The sequence below is a fragment of the Gopherus evgoodei genome, chromosome 1 (assembly GCF_007399415.2).
Source record: "Gopherus evgoodei ecotype Sinaloan lineage chromosome 1, rGopEvg1_v1.p, whole genome shotgun sequence".
Lineage (NCBI taxonomy): Eukaryota > Metazoa > Chordata > Testudines > Testudinidae > Gopherus > Gopherus evgoodei.
The window spans coordinates 283,200,431-283,214,775 of NC_044322.1; the positions used below are offsets into that span (position 1 = coordinate 283,200,431).

General features: G+C 44.2%; 1 protein-coding gene across 5 annotated transcripts in view; it reads left to right on the plus strand.

Annotated features, from left to right (window-relative positions):
- EEA1 (early endosome antigen 1) overlaps positions 1 to 14,345 on the plus strand; it is a 164,860-nt gene that overhangs the window by 106,103 nt on the left and 44,412 nt on the right. For all 5 annotated transcript variants that reach the window (XR_003998482.1, XM_030548559.1, XM_030548560.1 and 2 more), the window contains 3 exons: positions 2,478 to 2,579; positions 3,589 to 3,783; positions 4,690 to 4,872. Coding sequence is in view for 4 of the 5 variants with exons in the window: in XM_030548559.1 (XP_030404419.1) it covers positions 2,478 to 2,579; positions 3,589 to 3,783; positions 4,690 to 4,872 (480 nt within the window). In the remaining variant the exon portion in view is untranslated. The remainder of the gene's footprint in view (positions 1 to 2,477; positions 2,580 to 3,588; positions 3,784 to 4,689; positions 4,873 to 14,345) is intronic.

Below are 14,345 nucleotides of genomic sequence, written 5' to 3' on the forward strand. Positions count from 1 at the left end.
GAGCTGCCAATCTAGGCCTCAATGCAAAAAAGCATCCCTATTCAGGAAAGCACTTCAGCACATTTGTCAGACCCAGGGACTTAAATGCTACTTAAGCACATGCTTAAATTTAAGAGTAAATAGCATTAAAGTCCATGGGTCTTACAAATGTGCTGAAGTGCTTTCCTGTATCTGGGCCTTGATGACCTGGGAAGAATGACTAGGGGTATGTCTGCACTACGGATTTTTCTGATTTTACATAAACCGGTTTTGTAAAACAGATTGTATAAAGTCGAGTGCACGCGGCCACACTAAGCACATTAATTTGGCGGTATGCGTCCATGTATCGAGGCTAGCATCGATTTCCGGAGCGTTGCGCTGTGGGTAGCTATCCCATAGCTATCCCATAGTTCCCGCAGGCTCCCCTGCCCATTGGAATTCTGGGTTGAGATCCCAATGCATGATGGTGCAAAAACAGTGTCACGGTGGATTCTGGGTAAATGTCCTCACTCATTCCTTCCTCTATGAAAGCAACGGCAGACAATCATTTCATGCCCTTTTCCCCTGGATTGCCCTGGCAGACGCCATAGCATGGCAACCATGGAGCCTGTTTTGCCTTTTGTCACTGTCACTGTATGTGTACTGGATGCCGCTGACAGAGGCGGTACTGCAACGCTACACAGCAGCATTCATTTGCCATTGCAAGGTAGCAGAGATAGTTACCAGTCGTTCTGTACCGTCTGCTGTGCCATTGTAAATTGGCGATGAGATGACGGTTATCAGTCATTCCGTACTGTCTGCTGTTGTCATGGGTGCTCCTGGCTGGCCTTAGCTGAGGTTGGCTGGGGGCGCAAAGACAAAAATGGGAATGACTCACCGAGTCAATCCCTCCTTTTTGGTTTATCTAGAAATAGAGTCAGTTCTGCCTAGAATATGGGGCAAGTGTACTAGAGAACCAGAGAGCACAGCCGCTCCGTGTCAGATCCCGCAGAAATGATGAGCTGCATGCCATTCACGGGGGATGCCCCTGCAACAAACCCACCCGTTGATTCCCTTCTCCCCCAGCCTTTCTGGGCTACCGTGGCAGTGTCCCCCATTTGTGTGATGAAGTAATAAAGAATGCAGGAATAAGAAACACTGACTTTTTAGTGAGATAAAATGAGGGGGAGGGAGAGGCAGCCTCCAGCTGCTATGATAGTCCAGGCAGTACAGAATCTTTTCTTTAGATATGAAAAGGAAGGGGCTGATTGAACTCAGCCCCCAGTTGCTATAATGAAAACGGTTACCAGCCGTTCTATACCATCTACCGGGAATGACCGGGAGTCATTCCTATTTTTACCCCGCCGCGCCCCGCCGACCTCACCTGAGGCCAGTCAGGAGCACTCATAAGCTGATGACGAAGGCAGCTATCAGTCCTTTTGCAAGGTACTGTCTGCCACCGGGGAGGGGAGGGGAGAGGATGCTGCTATTCATTGCTGCAGCACTGCACCTACCAGCAGCATGCAGTAGACATAGGGTGACATAAAAAAGTCAAGAAACATTTTCCCTTTTCTTTCACGGGGGAGAGGGAGGGTAAATTGACGACATATACCCTGAACCACCCCGGACAATGTGTTTGACCCTAGAGGCATTGGGAGCTCAGCCAAGAATGCAAATGCTGTTCGGAGACTGCTGTGGACTGTGGGATAGCTGGAGTCCTCAGTACCCCCCCTCTCCCTCCCTCCCTCCATGAGTGTCCATTTGATTCTTTGGCTTTCTGTTATGCTTGTCACACAGCATTGTGCTGTGGCCTCTGTCTATCATAGCCTGGAGATTTTTTCAAATGCTTTGTCATTTCTTCTTCTTTAACAGAGCTCTGATAGAACAGATTTGTCTCCTCATACAGCTATCAGATCCAGTATCTCCCCTACGGCCCATGCTGGAGCTGTTTTTGGATTTGAGACTGCATGACCACCCGTGCTGATCAGAGCTCCACGCTGGGCAAACAGAAAATGAAATTCAAAAGTTCGCAGTGCTTTTCCTGTTTACCTGGACAGTGCATTCGAGTTTGGACTGCTGTCCAAAGCGGTCACAATGGTGCACTGTGGGATACCGCCTGCAGGCCAATACCATTGAGTTGCGGCCACACTAACCCTAATCCGATATGGTAATACCGATTTCAGCACTACTCCTCTCGTTGGGGAGGAGTACAGAAACAGGTTTAAAGAGCCCTTAAAGGCTCGATATAAAGGGCCTCATTGTGTGGACGGGTGCAGCGTTAAATCGGTTTAACACTGCTAAAATCGGTTTAAACGCATAGTGTAGACCAGACTTAGGACTGGGTTTTCAACAATTATAGTTTATTATACATTGCAAGGATATTTCTGTGCCAAATACAAATTCTGATGTAAGAGAATGCAAGTGTTCTTTCTTGGTAGTTTTGTAATTTTTGTAATAACAGCTTAAATGGATTTGGTAAAGTTGACAAAAAATGCTCACTAGGTAATCTGTTTTTTTAGGAAAAATTTTGCCAAGAAACTAAACACCAGCTTCAGGTACAGACAGAGTCTGTAGCTAAAGAACGGAATGAGTTGAAAAACTCACTGGAAAAACAGGAAGGGGTAAGATTACTAATTCCCAATTACAAAAAATAATAATATATCAATGACAGCTTTTCCAATCACATGTGCAGAGATCAGATTGGAGGGGGAAAAAAGTAGTAGTATTCTTCCAAGCCCTATGCAGTTGACACCAAAACAAGATGAGTCACAGAAGATTGTGTGTATTCTAATATGATCATCCCTGGTTTTGGTATGCTCTTCATACAATACATACAATGACAACAGATGAGCATTGTCCCTCTGCTTTCTTACATTTTTTGAAATAGTTTACTATGATAACATGTAACTTGTCATTAGTTTTTCAAGTTAACATCTCTTTTAAATTAGTAGCGACACTTCACACCTCTCAGATCCGTTGTTTCAAGCTTAGTCAGACTCATAGACTCATAGACTCTAGGACTGGAAGGGACCTCGAGAGGTCATCGAGTCCAGTCCCCTGCCCTCATGGCAGGACCAAATACTGTCTAGACCATCCCTGATAGACATTTATCTAACCTTCTCTTAAATATCTCCAGCGATGGAGATTCCACAACTTCCCTAGGCAATCTATTCCAGTGTTTAACTACCCTGACAGTTAGGAACTTTTTCCTAATGTCCAACCTAAATCTCCCTTGCTGCAGTTTAAGCCCATTGCTTCTGCATGCCACGTCTGCATACCATTGTATGTATCATTTTATCAGTATTCTGTTTGGGAGAAAATTTTCAGAAACTCTTGAGAGAGTTAATTGTTTTTGAAAATCTCCCCGTAGGAGTTTCTTTGTAACTATATGGACTAGTCTTACCTTTTAAAAAATAAGAACTTACGTTCTAGAGCACAGGATAGCCACGTCAGCAATAAAAGATCTGCTGCCAAGCAACTGTGGCGTGGCCCAGTTTAGCCGTTGCATGAAAAAAAGTGCTGTACAGTTAGATGTTAGCTGTAAATAATTCTTTTGTTGTACAGCAATAAAAAGTAATAATGATTAAGGTAAAGATAATATGCAGGGTTTTTTTATATTTTTAAATATAGATTTCTAAACAGCTGACAATAGAGCTTGATTCAGCACGAGGACAAATACTGGAGATTCAGGGTGTCCTAAAAGAGAAGGAAAAGAATGAGCAGCATCTCCAGGGAAAGCTGAAAGAATTGAAGGAATCGTTTGATCAGAAGAGAAGGCAAACTGAAACACAGCAAGCTGAATTAAAAGGTGTCCTTTTAGAAAAGGTAGTTCTGGCTTCTCTTCATTCCTCTTACTTACAAAGGAAATTAGTATTAACTCCTCTGATGCAGGCTCCTGTTTTATGTCGTTATGTGGGTGCTAAAATAGCTATTTATTGTCGCTGAAATGTGTTACTGAGAATGGTAAGGTCAGGATGCAGAACTGAGCGCATCAAGTATTGTTCAAGGTCAAAACTATAAAAATGTTGAATGTAAGGCCCAAATAGTGAATTATGGATTATGCAAGTAGTACACCTGTCATCAAATTGATAAAAATAGCTAGACCTGCTGTTCATTCTACTGCATCTGTATGCAATGTGGCAAGTGTTGCCATCTTGTCGTATAGCAGTATGCAGTTTCATGAGAATAATTTAGACAAGAGTCCTCAGCATTTTGGAGCATCAGTGGTGTTTTTAAACAACTCATTTTGTACTGTAAGAACAGAAGAGAGAGTCTTAATGACAATATGAAAAGTGAACTATGATGAAAAAGTTCAAACTCCATATAGCTTTAGGGATGTTAGTGTCATGTGCTGTACTATTAAATGATGTCGGCACTCAGTCTATCATTTATCATATAAAGTATTGCAGTGGCTTTCTGTTGTTCTGCCCATGAGAACTGCAGGGTTTGGAAACACTAGATGTTTGAAAACTGGCTTCCTTGTGTTTAATTATTCTCTTGTTGTTAGCAAGTAAATCACAGTATATTAATGTAAGAAATAATATGATTTAATAATATGACCTTGTTCAAATTTTGTAGCTGGGATAAGTAATAGCTATGCTTCTTTAATTAACATTTCTTAAAAAATAGTTTAACAAAACTGAGATAGCAAATATTCATATTTTACATTTTATCTTACATGCCTGCTTTGTACTGTAAAATATAAATCCAGGATTCGTATGTGTGTTTCAGGCAGAACTAGAGAATAAATTACAGCAGCAGGTGACATTATCAGCACAGGAGCTTAAAGCAGAGAAAGGAAAACTAGCAGAGCTACAGAAGATCCATGAAAAAGATCAGGAAAATATGAAAGAACTTCAGCTGGATCTTTATGGTAAAGAATCTGAGCTGTTGGCAACAAGGCAAGACCTTAAGGTACAGTGTCTTTTTAAAGTCAAAGGTGACTTAATAATGTTTGTCTTCAGGTGACTTAATAATGTTTGTCTTTGAATACAAAGGAGGAAAGTGAGAGCAGTGTGAAGAAAAAACTCTTGCTATTGTGACAAAGTTCCTCCTTTACTTTGGTAGGTCCTGCGCCTATTGGTGGATTTGCTCTCCTCAGTGATCTTCCCCTCCGGTGGAACCCACAGTCTGGGTCAACTCCTCCTGTGTCTGATCAGGAGTTGGGAGGTTTGGGGGGAACCCAGGCCCACCCTCTACTCCGGGTTCCAGCCCAGGGCCCTGTGGATTGCAGCTGTCTATAGTGCCTCCTGTAACAGCTGCATGACAGCTACAACTCCCCGGGCTACTTCGCCATGGCCTCCTCCAAACACCTTCCTTATCCTCACCACAGGACCTTCCTCCTGGTGTCTGATAATGCTTGATTGTCTGATAATTCCTCAGTCCTCCAGTAGCACACCCTCTCGGTCTCAGCTCCTTGCGCCTCTTGCTCCCAGCTCCTCACCTGACTGGAGTGAGCTCCTTTTTAAACCCAGGTACCCTGATTAGCCTGCCTTGATTGATTAGAACACCTGCAGCCAATGTAGCTATCTCCACTGCCTTCTGGAAAGATCTTAATTGGCCCCAGGTGCCTTGATTAACCTGGAGCAACTGCTGTTGGTTACCATGGTACTAGGGATTTGTTTAGTCTGGGGCTAACATACCTGTTCCTCAGTACTTTACTGTAGCCATCTGGCCTTGCCTCATCACACTATGTATAGAATTGTATTGTGTTCTTTCCCTCAGGACATAGTACATGTTGGAATTAATTTAAAAGCCAAGTATTTTTGCCTGATGTACCTAAAATGCCCTTCCATTTCACAAGTGTTTTGTAGCAGTGCTGTTGTCTGAATTCTGGGAAGAAGGTGGAGGATTTAGGAATACTTGGTTCTTTCTTTACACATTCCACTTTGTGTAAAGCTTGTCCCCAGTCTTACCCCTGCATAATTCCCAATCTGTGGAAACAGAAATTCAACTAATGGCATCCATTTCTGCCAACACACAAGGGAGCAACTCCAAGAGTATTTCCCTCCCCCACAATTTAGTGCCTTTTTTGCTCCTTTTTATGGACGTAACAGGCTTTGACAGTGCGCCTCAGCTTGCATTCCTGCAACAAACCTGTTTAGTCTATATTGTTCTACTGGTGATCCAGTTGTTTTGGCAAATTTACATACTATTTTCATTTAAGATATATTTTTAAAGGGATTTCTCTTTAGTGGGACCTATTTTACATATAAAGTGATGCAGCCATACCATCTTGATTCAGATGCCAAATCTAAGTAGACCCTGACATTGTCAGTGCTTGGATTGGAGACTTCCAAGAAAGCCCAAGTACTGCTGGGACTGGTGTTGGAGAGTCATTGGATAATGCTTTTTCCTCTCAGTCAATACTCATAGTCATAGAGATAAAACCAGAAGTGACCACCAGTTCATCTCTTGTGACAGCCTGTATATCACAGGCCACCAACACCATCCAGCACCCACACACTAAACCAGACACTCAAAATTAGACTTAAGTATTACAGCCCACAGGAGATTAGACCATTATGTGCCACAGGCAGAGAATGGGGATGACTGACTGAAGCAGTGCCCAGCAAGTGTTAGGAAATATCATGGTGCTAGAGGAGTTATCTTTAGGGTGAGTTGCAAAACAATTGGCCCTGATCATGTGTAGTCATTAAAGGTTCTATGGCCCTTTCTGGAAAGAAAGGTCTATTAGCCCTTGTGTCTGGGCCAAACTGCAGTGCTCATAGACTCTAAGATCAGGAGGGACCATCATGATCACCTAGTTTGACCACCTGCACATCGCAGGCCACAGAACCTCACCCATCCACTCCTTTAATAAACCTATAAGCTCTGGCTAAGTTAGTGACATACTCAAATCATGATTAAAAGACTAAAAGTTACAAAGAATCCGCCATGTACCATAGTTTAAACCTACAAGAGAACTATGCCCCAGGATGCAATGGAAGGCGAATTCTCCCCCCTTCCCCTCCGGTTTTTTGCCAACCTGATTTGGGGGAAAATTCCTTCCGTATTCCAAATATGGCAGTCAGTTAGACCCTGATCATGTGGTCAAGACTCACCAGCCAGACATCTGGACAAGAATTCTCTGTGGTAACTCAAAGCCCTCCCGTTCTAGTGTCCCATCACCAGCTATTGGAGATATATGCTGTTAGCAGTTGCAGATACCATCCCCTCCATAAACTTATCAAGGTCTGTCTGGAAGCCAGTTAGGTTTTTGCCCCCACTGCTTCCCTTGGAAGGCCACTCCAGAATTTCACTCCTCTGGTGGTTAGAAACTTTTGTCTAATTTCAAGTCCAAACTTGTTGATACCCAGTTTATATCCATTTGTTTTTGTGTCCACATTGGCTCTTAACTTAAATAACTCCTTTCCTTCCTTCATATTTATCCCTCTAATGTATTTATAGAGAGCAATCATATCTCCCCTTCTTTGGGTAGGCTAAACAAGCCACGCTCTTTGAGTCTCCTCTGATCATCCTAGTAGCCCTTTTCTGCACCTGTTCTAGTTTGAATTCATCTTTCTTAAATATAGGAGACCAGAATTGCATACAGTATTCCAGATGAAGTCTCACCAGTGCCTTGTATAATAGTACTAACACTTCCTTGTCTGTACTGGAAATACTTTGCCTGATGCCTCCTACGACAGCATTAACCTTTTTCTCGGCCGCATCACATTGGTGGCTCATAGTCATCCTGTGATGAACCAATACACCAGATCTTTCTCCTTCTCTGTCACTTCCAAATGATAAGTCCCCAACTTATAGCAAAAATTCTTCTTGTTAGTCCCTACGTGCATGACTTTGCACTATTAAATTCCATCCCATGTCTCTTATTCCAGTTTTCAAAGTCCTCCAAATCTTCTTATGTGATATTCTGGTCACTGTCTGTATTGGCAACTTCTTCGAGTAGTGTCCCTGTGGATGCTCCACTGTAGGGAGTTCCAGGACACAATCCGGGGGAAAGTGAGGTTCAGAGGAGGTTGGCAATAACAAGAAAACAAGGTTTCCAGTCTTAGCAAATATATAATTTTATAAATTTTATAATTGTGGTTCTATTGTACTAAAATGCTGTACGAACATGAAGGCAGTATATGGGTTTTTGTTTTATAATAATATCATCACTGAACAAGACAGTTTAATAAAATGCTAAAAGACCACTGTAAAATATAGCTAAATTGAAAAGATGTAAAAAACAAAACAAAAATCCTATTCAGAAAATTCCAAATAATGATCAAAAGATCAATTTATTCTTAGACCACATAAAGAATATAATTGACTATGAACACATCCTTCTAAACTGTTTTCACTTTGGTACTTATGTGCTAAATATACAAAACCAGTAGAGCAAAGATTTGGAGAGTCTTTATTTTTTCGTTTCCTCTCAGGATATTTTGTCATGTCATGGTGACACATCCCAGGTTACATTATAAGTAAAGCCCTCTTAGTTTTCTCAGATACTGTTTCCTGTAATTGGAGTTCTTTAGCCTTGTTGCAATTGATGTCATGGCCACCATAAATATCTAGAAATACATGACAGAGAATACAACTTAATGGAAAAGTAGACCAAAAAATGTATTGCATGTGGAAGTAGATTGATAAATATTTAGGGTTGCAAATTATATTTGCTAAAGAAGGTGGAATTTTCTTTTTAAAGAAAAACTAAGGATGCCTTATAAACTAACTAAACTTCAGTGGCTGCAGAATATAATCGGCTTGGCCCACAATTACAGAAATGCAATTCATTCTTTTGTGCCTCGTAGTAAATAAGTATGTCCCTATTTAGTGTTTTTAATGTTCTATGCAAAATAGGCTCCAAAGATGATATAAGCAAAATATTTGGGGGGGTAGTTCCTGAGATTCCCATATGTTCTCTGAAGCTGCAAGTTAAGAATGATGTGCACAACTAAGGGATTGTTTTTACCTAAGGACACACAAAGAAAAACAAAAACATTATTGCTTCAAGAGCCCATCAGTATTTTATTTTTAACATCTTGACCTCTTCCCCCATCCCCTGCCCAACTTCATCTGCTGGGAGAAGGCTCCAGTCTTTTGTGTGGTGGGCTGGCCCTGAGGCAGGTACTCCTCACTGAGGCACTAATAGATGATGATCCTCATTCTGAGATCAAGTGCTAATGCTTGGGTATCTGTGTAGAACATTTCAGTTCAGTTCCTTTGTGACTGTGATTAGCAAAGCAGGTCCTCATCAGAATTGGGAGTGTGAGTTGTCAGTTCTGTGCTGTTTCTGTGGACGTTGGCTTCAGTTTGGGCAGTGTTTCTGTTTCCTTTTGTTCATGTATCATTTTCCCCTTTCAGCCTTTGTGATTTCACTTGAAATTGCAAACTCCTGGTGTATAGAAACACTATCACAGATCAATTTTGGAGGTTTAAAATTTCTGATTTTTCTGTCATTCTGAGGATCTCACATGGCAACCAGTGCACCTTTGGCTTTCCATGCAAAGGGATGTGAAAAAATGTCACATAAAATTTAAAACATTTAAAAATTATTAAGAAACTGTTTTCTAAAATATGTATTTAAAATACATGAGGGAGTGTGAGTTGATGGTAGAGAGATTTTGCTATTCCTAATCCAGCCATTCCAAACTAATAGCAAGAAGGCATACAACCCTATATTATGAATAGCAGTGGCCACAGTTGGTTCCCAGGAAACCTAGGCCTGTCTCACTGTTGCGGAGCCTGTGAAGAGTGGTGGTCAGTTTGTTTTCCAGGTACGTTTTTGTTTTTTTTGTTTTGTTTCTGTAAAGGGAATCATCCTGAGACAGCACCTAAGAGAGAAATTTAGAACTCAGTGATACATTTAAAATATGTTGAATTTCAGAAGTGAAATTCTATGTCTATGGAAGGCGATGGGAGTTTTACCGTTGACTACAATGAGACCAGGGATTTACAGTTTGACCCTTCATATGTGGAAAACCAGTTTTGTTACTGGAGAAGGTTTTCTTCCACCTGTTCCCATTCTTCCTTCTCTGCTTTCATTTCCATAGTCAACCTGTGGAACTCTTTGCCAGAGTATGTTGTGAAGGCCAAGACTATAACAGGATTCAAAAAAGAACTAGATAAATTCGTGGAGGATAGTTCCATCAATGGCTATTAGCCATGATGGGGAGGGATGGTGTCCTTAACCTCTGTATGCCAGAAGCTGGGAATGTGCGATAGGTGATTGATCGCTTGATTATTACTTGTCCTGTTCATTCCCTCTGCAGAACCTGACATTGGCCACTGTTGGAAGACAGGACACTGGGCTAGAAGGCCTTTGGTCTGACCCAGTATGACCGTTCTTACGTTCTTATGTACCGGGTCTAATAGTTACAGCTGCTGAGGTTTCTTAGAGCAGAGGAGGCTCTGGGGTAGTTTCATTTGGGTCCTGCCTGGCACTCACCCCAAAGTAGTGGCTCTTACAGCTCCTATGCTGTTGGGCTGTCCAGGCTTGGCTGTCTGCTCCAGGTGTTGCAACCTCCAGGGTTGCAGGACTGCTCTGGTTCGACCCTTCCCCCTGCTTGGACCAAATTTGTGTGAGTGGAGTTGTGACCTGGCTCATGGGATTGCAGTGCCACTAACTCAGATTTGGTCTACCCGAACTCCCATCATCATGACAGCTGGGCTACCCCTAAGTGGTGCTGGGACCCCTGCAGTTGCAATGCCTGAAGCAGAGAGACGAGCTCAGTCAGCCACGTGGGACAGGAGCCACAGGAGCTGTCACATGACTCTTCAAAACCCAATTTTGGATCCCAACCCTGTCCTACGTAGAGCATTGGTGCAAAGCAGAATGGAAGTGGTTCTCATAGTTAACTTTATTTGCAAAGAAAAAGTGCCTGTTGTTGTTAACAGACTTCCCTGTATTGACTCTGTATCATCAGCCTTGAAATAGGTCGCCCAACTGTAGTTCTTAGAGCAAGTTCACTTTTTGGGCTGAAAGCATAGCTAGATTATGATAGTAGAGAAGGAACAAGGCTGATACTGCAGGACTGTTAATTTCAGTGTCTCTCCAATTTTTGCTTTAAAAAGGGGAGGAGGGGGAAGAAAATGTTCCTACCCTCCTTAACCCAGGACATGCTATATAGCTTTTATTGCAGTATAAACTTAGAAAGTATGTGTTTTAGATAAAGAAAGTGAAGAAAAAAATTGTGTTCTCCATTGGCAGTGATCTAAAAACCAGTGGTGACACAGAAGTAGTATTTTGATATTCAGATGTTAAAGTAGTAGAATCGCTAAAGTCAGGCAATTCTTGTAGCAGAATTTCATCTTCTCAAATGCAAAATTAACCACTCATAGGCTACATAAAACTAGGGACTTTGCTTAATACTAATAATAAATACACCTGAGTCAGAACCACAAAATTCGGATTGCATCTGGATCCAAAGTTTGTGTGCGGTTTCAGGTCCAAGGTTTTGGTTTGGCCCCATCGCTACAATGAAGTATCTCATTCATGGTGTGTTGAAACATCTGGAGTCAATTTGTACAACACAGATCTTTGAAACATATAAACTAGATGATCTTGAATGTTTTTCTTGTCACTTCAGGTCTTTTAACAGAAGAAGGATAGTCATTGCAAAGCAGTGATGAGTCCACGTGATGTCAAAACCAGTTTTGTTAAAGAGAAGTTTAAATAAACTTGATTAGGTCTGAATGTGAGATACCCTCACTGTTAGCTTTTACTTTAGCTATATAAAATATCTTTGGAATGGCTAAATGGTTTAACACAACTTGGCACACAAACACTGGGAGGCCAGGGTTTCAGACAGATATGAAGCTAGATGGCCTCAAGCCATGTTGTGATGTGAACTGAGGTGGCATGTTTAGTGGATGGGTAGGATTGGAGGGCATGAGTTGAGCTGTACTAATAGCACCATCTGCTGGCATGAGAATAGAATGTCATTGTTACACTACTGAGTAATTTCCTGACCTTCCTAGCTAAAGGAATCAGTCTGCTGTGGAAGCTGCACAATGATGAAAAGCAGATCATGGGAGTTCAAGGGAAATCTTATAGCTTGAGATATTTAGGTGACATTGTTCCATGAAGGCTAGCCTTAGATCAACAACTGCTCTGATGAGCCCAATTCCTCCTCCCCCATCAATACAATTAAAGAAATGAAGGCTGGTTATCATCAAAGCCTTTATTTTAATAAGGAACATACGTTATGTCACTTCAACCAAGGTGAAAAGATTTGGTGTAATCTGAAGGGGTGGATGGTGCGACAGAGGCGGGCACAATAATGTTTTAAAAGTCAAATTTGAATTAATGTAGATTGAAAAGAAAATACGATGTGTGTGTGTGTATAAAATACACACACCTCTATACATTACAATTTAATACATACTTTTTCAGTTTAAAAAATTGTCTTGTGCCTCCCCTCACAAAAATGGCACCAAACCAATTCACTCTGGCTAAAGTTAAAGTTATAGAAAGGATATGTTCCTTTTTAAAAATAAGGGTGTTGATCTCTTACAATTCTTTAACTGTATTGATGGTGTGTTTGTGGGGGGGAATGGATGGATGGATTTGAGCTGATAAATTCAAATAAATTTTCTCTTTTAATATATGTAAATTGGGGGGGACTTTGTATTATTTACAAAACTTGCCCTTTTTTTCAAAAAGTTACATTGTCTGTACGTGAATGTATGGTGCTGTAAGGAGGCGCCCTGGCTCCCTGCCGTGCCTGAGAGGGACGAGCCAGAGCAGGTGCCTCAGTGGGCGGAGCCACTGCCGCCTGTCCCCGCCCCCGCGGAAGTCAAGGGGCGGGACAGGAAGTATAAAAGCCTGTCCCAAGCACTCAGTTAGCGGCCGGCGGCTGGAGAGGACAGACGCTGGAGCCCGAGCTCCCGCCGGGCCCAACCTGCCCTGCGCTCACTACCCGGAGGAACGCTGGCCGGACTTGCCTCATATCCGATACCTGGAGGAACATCGGCCTGACCTGCCTTGCGCCCGGTACTCTGAGGAGCGGCCTGAGCTTCCCTATGACCGGCATCCCGAGGAGCGGCCTGAGCTTCCCTACGACCGGTATCCCGAGGAGCTGCCTGAGCCTTCCTACAACTGGTACCCAGAGGAGCCCATGGTCTGGGACCCCCCAGACGAAGCTGGCAAGAGACAGGTACGCAATGGAGTGGGAGGGCCTGCGTTCCCCCTGCCACCCTCCCAAGGATGGCAGATTCCCCCTCTCCCTGGCCTGAGGAGACCTTCTGTGTGAACGTATGACATACTGTGTTTGCTCAGCCTGCTGGAGGCCTGAGCTTGAAATGCTTACTGCCCGGCCCTGCCCAAGGACCTGGGCTGATATACTTTGTTTGCAGACCCTTTATTCCCTCAACGCCTGCTGAGGGGTTAGGCCTACCCGGACTGCTGTGTGTAAGGAGGCGCCCTGCTCCCCGCCGCGCCTGAGAGGGATGAACCCCGACACTGCCGGCTTACACGTGGTACCAGAAGTGGGGAGTTCCGCCTAGGATGTGGGCGCGGATTCTTAACGCTGGTGAACGGGGGGCTGCGGGAAAGGGAGCCCCCTCCCCCGAGATGGACATGTCCCAACTCGTCGCCCTTCTGACCGAGAACCAGGATCGGAAGCAAGCGGCTCAGTTACGGCGGCAAGAGGAGCAGCAGGCCGCCCAGCTCCAGCAGCAGCAGCAGCTCGTCGAGCAGCTGGGGACTCAACAGCACCAGCTGATCCAGGACCTGGTTAAGCAGCAGGAGAAGTTCCAGCTGAAATGCCTTCAGCACCTTGCCGCGGAGCAGGCCCCCCGAGAGGGGGCCCAGGGAGGCACCGATGGGGGCCCGAGCCCCCGCCCACCGATCTGACTGACCAAGATGGGCCCTGGCGATGACCCCAAGGCCATCCTGGTCACCTTCGAGCGGGTGGCGACCGTCACGGGGTGGAATGCTGACCAATGGGCCTCCATCCTGGCCCCATACCTGACAGGAACGGCTCAGGCAGTCTGTCGAGGCCTGTCTGCCGAGGCCGCCCAGGACTATAGTCAGGTGAAATCCGCTATCTTGGACGCCCTCGACGTAAACCCGGAGACTTTCCGACAGCGGTTCAGGGGCCTGACATACCCCTCCGGGGCCCGGCCTCGTATGGTGGCCTAGGAGCTCCGGGAGACCTGCCGGCAGTGGTTGCAGCCCGAACGTTGAACATCGGAAGAGCTGGCAGAGCAGGTGATCCTCGAACAGTTCACTCTCATCCTTCCATCGCGAGGAAGAGCCTGGGTCTTCCGTCATTGACCGGCAACACTGGCCGCTGCTGTCACCCTGATGGAGGACTTCCTAGCGACGGAAGTCCCGGTGGGCCCAACTGGCCAAACAACCCCAGCGGGGCTGGAACGCCCCAACCCCGAGAAGAAGGCGACACCCACTCAGGCTGCAGCCCCACCTGGGAGGC